This window comes from Dermacentor variabilis, chromosome 1 (genome assembly GCF_050947875.1).
Source record: "Dermacentor variabilis isolate Ectoservices chromosome 1, ASM5094787v1, whole genome shotgun sequence".
In the NCBI taxonomy this organism is placed as follows: Eukaryota; Metazoa; Arthropoda; class Arachnida; order Ixodida; family Ixodidae; genus Dermacentor; species Dermacentor variabilis.
This window is the reverse complement of record NC_134568.1, coordinates 268,602,813-268,614,923: the sequence shown is the minus strand read 5'-3', so window position 1 is coordinate 268,614,923 and position 12,111 is coordinate 268,602,813. Positions and strand designations below refer to the sequence as shown.

Below are 12,111 nucleotides of genomic sequence, written 5' to 3'. Positions count from 1 at the left end.
AAAGCTGAGAAAAAACATACTAGCCGGGAAAATGTACGACCCGAAGCAGCTAAAAAATTTGGCATACTCAACTATAGTTAACATCTACGTAATGCGAAGCGTCGCGCGAACCGTTGCAGCACAAGACGCCTACGCGCGTCGAGCTGGTGGTGCTCCGGTGGCCCGAGACCCGTTTTGTTGTTTTCCTATTGCGTGTTGTTTTAAGAGGGCGATGGGAAACCGAAACGAAATCGAGCTCCTGGGCGACGCCGAATGCCGCAGAATCGAAACGCCGCCTGCAGCAGGGAACGGCGGCGCGTTTGGATTATCGCCGCCTACTAAAAGCGTGCAGTACGCTACCAATGGCACTACGCACCACGCGCTGTAAAACAGATAGGTGAAGATGCTTATCGCAATAGGTTTGGCGGCGATAGCTGTGAATGCGGTGTGCCACGGCCCGGGCGGAGATTTGCTGGTACCGGAATAAGCAACTGCGCGCCGTCGTTTTCTCGTGAGACTGGCGGCTACGTATACTGTTCTCGATCGCGCGCACCTCGTGCCTTTTCTTGTTCACAAGGGATCAAGCGGCCGGAAAACGTATACGATCGCAGTCTGCAGCAGGGAACGGTGGCGCGTTTCGGTTATCTCCTATTAAAAGCGTGCGCTACGCTTCCTACGGCACCACGCTCTTTATATATAAAACACGTAGGCGAAGATGCTTATCGCAATAGGATTGGCAGTGATAGCTGTGGAATGCCGCATTCGACGACCTCGCAGATTTGCTGGTACCGAAAGGAGAAACTGAGTGCGCGCCGGCGTTTCCACTTGAGACGGGCGGCAAAGTATTGCGGTGAAGCTGCCGCGGTGGGCAACTATATACTGTTCTCGATCGCGCGCGCCTTGCGCATTTTCTTGCTTACAGGGGATCTAGCGGCCGGGAAACGTATCAGACGACCGTATTTTGGGTGCGTACTGAACGTTGGTGCCGAAAAATTGTGTTTTCCGGGAACGTATGAGTTGGTAAAAAATTAGCGTAACTCTGTTGGGTCATTTTAAAGGGACACTAAAGTTTACTATGAAGTTAAGTTAAAGTGATAAAGCAATGCTCTAGAACGTCTAAGGCGTCATTATAATCGCGAACAGAGCTTTAGTAACCGAGAAATTGAGGTAAATGCGTGACTCGATTTGAGACCCCCCAGCGACATTCCGGTACTAGCCCGATGACGAAGGTACTCCTCATCATTATTTATGTCACTAGTACTCAACTACTCGTATTAAAAAGAACATTTCATTAGGTTATAAGACGGAAGAAAATGCTAATTGTCTACTTCTGTTCGATTCTAAGAAAAAATAACATTTTGACGTTACCCTTCAGTAGTATGGGTGGTTGAAAGGTTTCGTTTTCGCTCGACTCTGCGCGCTCGACTCTGCGCCGCGCGCGCTTCGGAGTTTCAGTTGTTTCGTTATCGCGTCGTGCTGCGCTGGTTCTGCTGGCTCGCGAAACTTGCATTTGGAACAAGCAGCGAGAATGCCACGTCCATGTGATGTCATGGGATGCGCGAACGGTCCGCGGAACTTGGTCAAGGGCAGTTGCAGCGGCGAATCCAACGTTACTTATCACTGTGTGCCAACGAGTGAACCTCTCCGTTCGAAGTGGTTAAGTGCCGTACCTCTCCCACAGCGCGTTGGCAAAGAGCCGAAAAATCGCATTGTGCGCTCGCTGCACTTTCGTCCAGAGTATTACGAGTTCAACGCCGACTTACTGAAGTCGTGTGGAGTGCCTTTCAAAGCAATGCTTTCCCGTAGCGCTGTTCCGTCGGTCTTGCCTGCATTCTCCGAAGCGCAAGAACATCTGCAGGTCGAAGACGGGGCCGGCATTCGATTTTCACGAAGGAAAAGCTACTAATGTGCGAATATGTACAGCCATGACATACAGGAGCCGTCGTAGTAGTACGCAACGACGCCGGCAGCGCGAGCCCTCAGCAGCAGGTCACGTTCATCAGTGCGTAAATCGCTGAAATCGAGCCCAGCATCGCGAGCCAATGTGTCGTTGTCAGGGTAGTCCATTGCAACGAGCGTCAAAGTTGGCGTCATAAAATAAAGAACCAGCTTATCGTCGCGCGCTTACGGTCACGCCAACGGTGGCGCGTTCGAAGGCAGGCCACGCGAGGCGGTCTTGCAGAAGCACGGGTCGGCGTGCGCGCGCGGGACGTCCTCGCTGTTAGCCGATCCGCCGGGAAAGAGACAGCCCGTTCTCCCCTGCGCCCTCAAGTAACCCTGCCGTGAGGCGGCGTTAGCAACGCAACACTCGCGCCATCTCTCGCACTGCGCCCCAACCACATCGACCGCCGCGGGCATCACGCAGGCCACGCGGCGAAGCGGGATTGCAGGAGATGGGGGGAAAACAAGATATCTGGGGACGCGCGAGAGTCGCACATCCCCACAGATGATAGCATCCTAGATTACCTGGAGATGGCACTGGAGATGTTTCATGGAGCAGCTGAGGTCAATACGTTGTGGCATAAGTTTAAAGGTATTGTCAAATACTGTATACATAACTGTGTTCCAATGAAGATAAGCAAACGTGAAAAAGCGAAATCCTTGGGTGAACCGAGAAATCATTTAGTTATAGCATTAAAGCAGAAATTAAAATGTAGAAGGAAAATTAAAAACAAAGATCATAATGAGATTCGAGATCTTTCAATAATACTAAAGGAAAAATTATCTGCTGCGAAAGAACATTACTATTCCCACACTTTATCATGGTTTATGAAAGATTCGCCACAGCGTTTTTGACGTCACATTGCTCCATCACATAAGGATGTGAGGTATGTTACCAGCAATGAATGTATAATTACATACTTTGCGCAAATCGCTGATAGATGCAACAAATTTTTGCATTCCATGTTTGACCATCCCCTACCATTGCCTGCAGAAATAAGAGAGAAAATTACTAATGCTCATTCAGACATGCCAGACATTATCTTAAAATAGGTATACTTTCACTTCTTTTAGGTCTAGACACGAAAAAGTTTCCTGGCCCAGATGGCATCCCTAATGAATTCTTGAGATGATATGCTGAATGGATTGCAAAGTGTTTGCTGATAATTTTCGCTGCGTCTCTTGAACAGCATAATTTACCAAATGATTGGTTAATGGCGTGAGTCATGCCAGTTCATAAAACTGGGGACAAACATAGAGTTCAGAATTATAGACCCATTTCAATTAGAAGTACTTGCTGCAAGATATTCAAGCATATCCTATCAAAAAGCTTGTTTAACTATGTTGAAAGCTCGAACATATTTTTTTCTAACCAGCATGGATTTAGGAGCCGATTGTCCACTATCACCCAGCTTGCAGAAACAGTACGTGATTTTGCTGAGTTAATTAATGAAACAGGTCAGGTGGACGGAATTTGCCTAGATTTATCAAAAGCTTTTAACCTCGTTTTGCACTCGTAATTGATTGGTAAACTACTTGTTAATTTGGGTATAGTTAATTTAAATATAGTTAAATGGATTCTTTCATACCTTACGAACAGGTCGCAATATGTGGAAGTGAAAAGAAACAAATAGAAAATTCTAAAAGTAACATCAGGTGTCCCTCAAGGGTCTGTGTTAGGACCTATACTGTTTCTATGTTATATTAATGACATGACAAATGGCCTTAATAATGAGATGATGGTTCGTTTATTTGCAGATTGCTTAATATATTCTAAAATCTCATGTCATGAGAACCAATTAAAATTAGGTTCAGCACTAGAAGCAATCACTAACTGGTGTAAGCGATGGAAAATGAAAGTAAATTACGAAAAAACTGTTTATGCGCGAATAACTAGAAAAAAAAATTTATTACTTTCCAATTACAAGTTAGGCGGTAAACCAATAAAGCAAGTGAGCCACTTCAAGTATTTAGGCATTACGATATCGGATGACTTATCTTGGAAAAAACACATCACTAATTTATGTAATGCCGTAGTGGTTAAACTTTGGTCACTAAGACGTAGGCTTAAACTTGCTCCCCGAGATGTTAAACTAACTGCATATCTGGCATGGGTACATTCCACGATAGAATATGCTCGCATAATATGGGATCCATATAAGAAGAATGAAGTAAATCAAATTGAAAAAATACAGAGGCACGCAGCAAGGTTTGTTATGTCAAAATATAGGTACACGGATTCAGTCACTGAGATGCTCACTCAACTAAACTTGCCCGAGCTTTTAGTTGCGGCGAAAAATGGCTGACTAAAATTTATTTATTTAATGAAATATAACCGCTTCAATTTGGACACTCAAAAGTAATTACAAAACAGAACATCGCAAATATCACGGTCCGTTAGGTCTAGTCACAAGGACCAATATATGCCCATACCTGCAAAGGTTGACTTATTTAAGTACTCCCTCTTTCCGAAAACGATTGAAGATTGGAATGCGCTACCGCATAGCATAATGAAAATTTATTCTCTAGAGCAGTTTGAAAACCTGTAGTGGCGTATTATTCTTCTATGTAACCATCCTCACACATTAGCTTTTTTGTGCAACGATAGGCAGCAGGTGTAAGCATGACAAGATTGAAAGGATTCTATGGGATATTGTCGAAGCTCCTGTGTGTGATGTTGAAAATTTGATTTTGTATGGTGCAGTTGTTGCTTGTAGTGTTCGGTGCCTGTCATACAATGCTCATTTATATACCTGCAGATTTTCTTGTGTAAAATTGGCCTAATTAAGCAGTTGTATTTCCTGGTTTGATTTGCATAGCGCTCATGTTTGTAGCTATCTTTGAAGCTTATTTTATGATTTCTCCACCCTGTATCGGTCTTTGGGCTAACAATATCAATAAATAAATAAAATAAAACCCCAGAGGTATTATTATTTTTGTTGTAATGCATTACCTTTTAAAATGTGGCTGTTCACATCTCCAGTGACTTATTTACAAGCAGCGTTGAGTGTGCTGGTGGGGGATGTACCTCAGCGTTGGTGCACCGCACTCCTACACCTGTAATGAAGTTTTCACTAGCATCCTTCCACTATATCATATCAACAACAGTTCTAAACAGACTCAGCTGTATTATGTACTCATCATTCAGGAAGTGTGTTGCCTCTGTAGCTTGTCACTTTCATTTACCAAGAAACTTAAGTAAGAGGTTCTATAAGAGAGTCTCTGATTTCATATTTAATTTAACATTGTAATTGTGTGAGGTCAAAATATTGGCAGAGGTCAAAACTCTGAAATAAAATTAATACTATGTACCGTATTTACTTGCATAATGATCGCACTCGCGTAATGATCGCACCCCTGAATTTTGTCATCAAAATTTGATTTCTTTTTTTCCTTTCCCGTGTAACGATCGCACCCCAAACTTGCCACAGTGATTTGTCGTGTGCCAAGTCTAGCTAATGATGATCATGCTTAGCATCTGTCGAATGCTATGCGAACAACTCTTCAAGACATACCAAGCGGTCTACACGCACCAAACATTCTTAAGTAGATGCCCCATTTCATTCCTTTCATCACTTTCCACACTTCCCTGAAAAAAAAGGCTACAACCAAACTTGCCTTAGCTTTATTATTTGTAGGTTTTATAATGGTTGGGGTGAACAACAACAACAAAAATGGCACCTTTTGATTCCTCTCGTCTGCACTCGTGGGCACGCAACAAATCGCTAGCGGCAACCATAGTAGCCGCTAACGTTTACACTGATGTGTTAGAAGTGTACCCTATTCATACGCCGACGCTTGTAACACAGCTAAGATATTCACCCACCCTTAGCGGTAACGTGCCGCATTAGGATAGTATGGAAGACAAATGCCGCAATTTCCGCAGCGTGCCTGCCATGTGTTTCTATGTCACTGGCAGCTAAGCACGCCCATCTCTGTTTCTGTCCCCTCAAAGTGGTCATGGCTACGTTATTGCTACAAACTTGCCGACAGTAATGATATTATTCATTACTGACACGGAAGAAACTGTTTCAATGCGCGTAACATACTCGCGAGAAGAAAAAAAAATCGCGTTGGGGCCCGTTCCGCTTGCTCTGCCAGCCGCCATTTTTGTTTTGGTGTTCAGCACTGTTACAGCGGCAGCCGCCTATTTGTTGACCTGTACAGGAAAAAGATTGATTCACAGTGGAGGAAAAGAACTAGGAAGCTTACAAGCAAGTATGCGGCCTCTAGGGTGGGCAACACAGCAACAAAGAACGTCAAGCGGAAAGTCAGAGAGGCTGAAATAATCTCCTGGGTGGCGGCAATGGAAAGGAAACCTGCCATGAGTAACTGCTTAAGAGGAAAAAAACAAAATCAGGAAAGAAGCAATTTATGATAACTCAAAGGAAAGCTCATTACTTCTTGAAGTGAGATTGGGATACCTTAGAACATGCACCTATAAAGCGAGATATAAGAAGGAAGAAGAAGCATGTGCTTGCTGCGGTAAAGCGAGGGAAGTGATGGAGCATGTTGTATTAGAATGTGAAGATATCTGCCCAGCGATTGATTTAGGAATAACTGGCCTCCTTGAAGCCCTTGGGTTCAGCGAGAGCATGGGGAAAGTAAGCATGTCCGCAATAGAAATTAGTAAGAGGCAATTTCAAGATTGGTGGAAGAAAAGTAGGGAAACGACAAAAAACGGAGACGTACAAAAGCAAAGTTCGCAATAGGGGATCAGAAAGTTGGGTTGTGAGAATTCATAGGAGTTTTTTTTTTCTTCTTTTTTAACCTAGGTAGGACATTAGGCAGTATAATAGCAAGAGCTTGGTGGCGCAACCCAGTGCCCTGTTCCAAAGGGGACACTCATAACATCCATCCATCCATCCATCTGTTGTCATCCCGCAGCAAACGTGGGATGAAAAAAGAAATGTTTCGCGGAAATTTAACCCGTGTAATAATTGCACCCCTGAATTTGCGCCAATTTTTTTTACAAAGAAGTGCAATCGTTATGTGAATAAATACGGTATGTACCTAGCTAGCCCTTGGTTCTAACAGCATACAGTAGGCTAGCTGTAAATTTATTTTGGCTAGAAGGCTGAAGCAGGGTGCTCTGGGCAGTGTTAAGTGTCAGCCCTCATGCATGGTTGTAGTCAAGCAGAAACCATACAACTAAACAGTGGCTGCTTGCAGCCACTGTTTGGCTTTCGGGGGGGGGGGGGGGGGCAGGATTTTCTTATGAGAACTGATAACCCAAGCATTAGAGCTGAAGCACTCATGGCAGGGTCTGCCTTTTTCAGATATGCTAAAAGGAGTGATGTATTCAGACTTGTCCGTGGAAATATCTGCACATAGTGTTAGGGCCTCATGGGCAGGAACATGAAGTGTTAATAACAGCAAATTTGAACATGTATGCTACTGGCTCGGAAAACAGTAGATTATGGAACTTAAAGGGACACTAAAGGCAAATACTAAGTTGACGTGGACTGTTTAAATACCATTCCAGAAACCTCGCAACGCTTGCTTCATGCCAAGAAAAAACTTAGTTTACGAGAAAATTGTATCTGAAGGTTGGTCCGAATACCTTTTTCAAAATTCAGATCTCCTGCCACAAAGCCGGGGGGTGGGGACGTTGCATACACAATCACCACCCTTTGCTGCCGTCGGTGAGTAAAAGGGCGCCCGATAAGTGGTGGTACCGAGCCCAGACAGAGCGGTCAATTTGCCACTGCAGCTGCTTTTTGGTCAAGTGGCAGATACCGTTCGGCCATCCCGCAACATCACATGGAAGTTGAATTCTCTGCTACTTGCAGTTTGTGCGAGTTTCTTGAGCCAGCAAAACCAGCGCAGCACTCTGCGATACCTATTGAAACCCGAAAGCATGGGCAGTGTGGAGTCGAGAAAAAACGAAACCGTTCAACCGCCTGCGTCGTTGTCAAGGGTAATTTCAATTAGTTTTGTAAAAAATGAAATAGAACTGGACGAGTAGCATTTTATTTCATCTTAAAATACAACACAAGGACGTTTTGTGCAACGAGTGGTTGAGTACTAGTGACATAATTTAATTGAGGAGTGCTTTCATCATCTCGCAAGTACTTGAATGTCCTGGGGGAGTGTCTAATCATGTCCTGCATTTACCTCAATTTCTTGATTATTAAGGCTCTGTTCACGATAATATTGACGCCTTAGAGATTCTTGAGCACTAATCTATCACTTAGCTTAACTTAATATTTGCCTTTAATGTCCCTTTAAAGGGAAGAACACAGAGCTTAATGGGACAGTAAAGAGCAACAATAGAGCAGTTTAGGCTGGCAAATTATTTTTTTCATAACTATATTCATTAATTTGATAGAAAAGGATAGATTATTGGTGGATAAAATGAAGGCCGAACTTTCCTTGTTTTTGTATACCCGCCCCAAAACCTCGTCTCTGGTACGTGTGATGTCAAGTTTCGCAGTATTTTCACATATTTGGTATGTTTTGGCACAAGAAAAGTTCTTGAAACTGGCTAGGTCGAGTCTTTGGTTCTTTTAGAATGCATTGTACTCATTCTTTATCAATTTATAATTAAGTAGGCTAATGTAGATGCTGTCAAAAATCTATGATGTCATGGCGAGTTGGTGTGGGAGCTTTCCGGGCAGTGTTACTATCCATCTTTCGTTTTTGTATCTTTTGTGACTTGCCAAGATTTCTCTTACGGTAAGAGTTGCTATTGTGCCTATTACAGAAGCGTCATGTACTAACTCAACTTAGCATTTATTTTTAGTGTCCATTCAAAGGAGTGCTGACACAAAGATATAGTGTCTATCTTTCTTTGCTTTATTAGGTGGTTGTCAACTCCATATTTGTGATATAAAGGCTCAATTTCGCAACTGCACAGCAAATCATTGTCACCTTTTAATACAACCAGTTCTAAATGCAGCACAGATGTGAAGCAGGAGGCTGGTTACGCCACAGAAATTGTAGGTTTGGAGGTACAGTAAAACTTCGTTAATTCGGATTTCATGGGACTTTAAAATATGTACGAATTAACTGAATGTCGAATTATCAAAGGTATCAAGAAAACAATCAGCAAATGCTTACTATGTCAACATGCTTTTATTTACTAAATGAGAGCAAATCCTGTTTCTGTGTTGCACAAAACCAGTGCAGAAGTTACGATTCTCGTCATCTCATGACTGATAGAGTTCGCAGTGGCAAAGGCCTCATGACTTCCTTCGCAGCGCGGCTGCAGCGTGTGTCTTCATCCGAGACACTTTTCACCGCCACATACACATCCCGATTATTTTTCAGCAGGTTCTCAGCCGATCGTCTGTCCATTGGTATGTAGCCGGTGCTCTTCATCCTTGACAGCTTTGCACCGAGTCGAAACGAAGCAGCTGTTTGCCGCAACTGCTGTGGATGTAACCGTGACTGCTCTCGACGCTATCATGAACTGCGACCTTGCAGTTCTTAAGGCACACAGCCAATGCACACACCGAGTCAAAACAAAACTGCCATTTGCTGCAACAACTGTGGACAGAAATGCGGTCGCTATCGACGCGATCATGCATTGTGACTGACTGTGTTGGTTTGAAGGCACACGGCCGATGCGGTGTTATGGACGGTGGCATCTGACACAGGCTAAGTCTGATCCTCTGCTGTTTCTTCTCTAGGAACACAGAAGTGCCTCTCGCCTCCTTTCTCCTTTTATCCCATCACATGGTGGTAGCACTCAGCTTTCGGCAGTGTGGTTTTTTTGTGGGTGCACACAGCTGTGTGTAATACCATGTGAGCACCACTTCCGGTTCCTATGATGTATTGAGTCTTCTGCTTCACATATAAAGCCACCTTCCACCTTGAACTGGTCACATTAAAATGTGATTTAATTACATTTCTCACACCCGAAAGAAATTGGGGCTCCATGCTGTAATTACAGGGCTGACAGTTATACATGAAAAAAAAAATTATTGCTCCTACTTCTTTAAGTATTTGAACACTTAATCATTAGTGCTATAGTGTTGCTTATGTAATGCAGCTTTTCCTAGTTTTGGGGTTGATATCTTTTGCACAGAAGTGCAAGTTCTTACTGTTAGTGCTGTGCAGATGGGGATTTTTTTAAACTATTTCAAATATAAATCACATAGTCATACTAACAAAGTGAATACTGAATGAATAATTGTTGGTTACTTTCAAATACCTTCACAATTGTTTTCAAATTGCAAGCCTATTTCTACTAAGCATTTAAGCAAAGTGATGTGGTGCATCTCCTAGCATGGTTACAATAGTGTCTTTGCTACATATACCAGGGCGTAGTTGAACTGACAACAGTTCACTAGGCATGGACATATAGCCCTGGAGGTACCACAGCACAATTTACTGGCACAGAAACTATACAGTGAACAATGGCAGGAAAGCTTCAAGCAATACCTTTTACCAGCATCATGAAAAATATGTTATCATTCTAGATAGAAATCAACACTTTGTCATTTCGCTTGAATTATATTTAGCACACAGCAGCATGATTTTGTGTTCTCCTTTTCTTTCGTATGAGTCATCAGGATGCCATTATCTTTTACGCCTGCCAACACAGAAGCAATGTGCCTGATTCTTTTTCTTTTCGTTATTGTAGCATGGAATCTTTCCTTATACAGAAGAGTGGACATCAATCAAGCTGATTTGGCACCTCTTATGGCTGTTCTCTTGGGTGTGCCTATTCCAGTCAATTCTCTTGTGAGTCTTTGAGGATTGAAGCACAGTTGCAAGCATGAGACTTATGCCGAGTTGTATGCATCATTTGTATGTTGTTCGATTAAATCTTTTGTGCAGGGTGTCTTGCCTGTTGAATACCTCAACACTGACTGGCACTTCAGAGCAGTTGCACTGCTTACAAATGCAAAGCAGATTCTCGCACAGTTCAAGGAGCAAAAACAAATTATAGAGGACACAACATTTTCTTTATTTTTTCGTCAGTTCAGGTAAGTTTAGAACATATTGAACCTCATTAAACATGTTTTGTAGGTGAGATTCTGTTGGAGCTTTCATGTTTTGTCTTGTTTTTAGGGACATGATGCCCAAGAGACAGCATGAGCTGATTGAAATGATTGAGACTTTACTCAAGCAGTCAAGGTACAAGGAGGCAGTAAGTGTTAATGCCATGCTGCAAGACATTTATTTTCTCACGAAAAAAATAAGAAGGAATTGGACCAGCTTGTCAGCTTTTAACACCTGGAAGTGCCACTAGTAACAACCCTAATTTTCAAAGCTCTAACATATTTGTAAATTTCAGGCTCTAGTTGTCATGTATGACTCATGACACTCCGTTAATATATGGATATATCTATAGTACTGAAGTATGCGACTATATATTTAATGGAAGAAATGAAAAAGTGGGAAGAGAAGAACTAATTGTTGGGTTAAGTAGTTGGTCTTGCATGCTTACAAAGGCACATTCTCTCATCAAATGTCCGAGGATGAGGAAAAAGCTGCGAGTGTTGCAGGGAACTCATTATTAGGGGATACTGTATCTTCTTGTGTAAGGAGCACAACCCTAAATTTGAACCTAAATATAAAAAAGAAAATTTGAAAAATATTTGTGCATGAGCCACTCTTTGTCTTTCTAATAAAAATCAAAGCCCTCGGTTTCCTTTTTTCTCAAGCATGCACCTTGTCATCTGCGGTTACATGGCATGTGCTTCTTTACCTCTGTGCAATTCATAAAGGCACATTGTGTGGCTCTTTGGGATTTTCTGTGGTCTGTTTGTTGCTTCTATGGTTTGTAGTCTGTTTGAGGAAAGCTCATTAACTAAGCTTTAGTCTCATGGGAACATTCATGTCTCAGTAATTAGCGGCTTGTCCCTGCTCTTCATAACTTCATGCTCTTCCATATGTAGTACAGCAATGAATGCTTGTGTTACATAGCAGCCCAAATTCTGCTGCAAGCTTATAAAGTAAATGTACACATATAAAGTAAGTGTAATATCTAAATTTAATATACAGTGTGTTTCAGCGAACACTTTCAAAATTTTTTCAATATTGCCTGTGACGGATAGCACAATTCTAGTCCCTGAGCTAGTCTACTCGAAGAGGCGGACATTACTTGCACAAAAAAATTGAAATGCATAATCGACTAATAAAAAAAATCACTAATTAAGTTTTTAACTAATAGCTTCATGGCCCTTGTCATAATTTACTAATTCTAGTGGGTGAGACTGCAAGGCATATCCACTTGAT

The 12,111-nt window shown here is 42.4% G+C and overlaps 1 protein-coding gene across 2 annotated transcripts in view; it reads left to right on the top strand.

The window, feature by feature from the left end:
• Nucleotides 1-12,111, top strand: part of LOC142564491 (GPI ethanolamine phosphate transferase 1-like) — a 67,046-nt gene that overhangs the window by 17,593 nt on the left and 37,342 nt on the right. For both annotated transcript variants that reach the window (XM_075675517.1, XM_075675511.1), the window contains exons 7-9: nucleotides 10,511-10,611; nucleotides 10,708-10,856; nucleotides 10,942-11,020. In XM_075675517.1, the coding sequence (XP_075531632.1) occupies nucleotides 10,511-10,611; nucleotides 10,708-10,856; nucleotides 10,942-11,020 (329 nt within the window). The remainder of the gene's footprint in view (nucleotides 1-10,510; nucleotides 10,612-10,707; nucleotides 10,857-10,941; nucleotides 11,021-12,111) is intronic.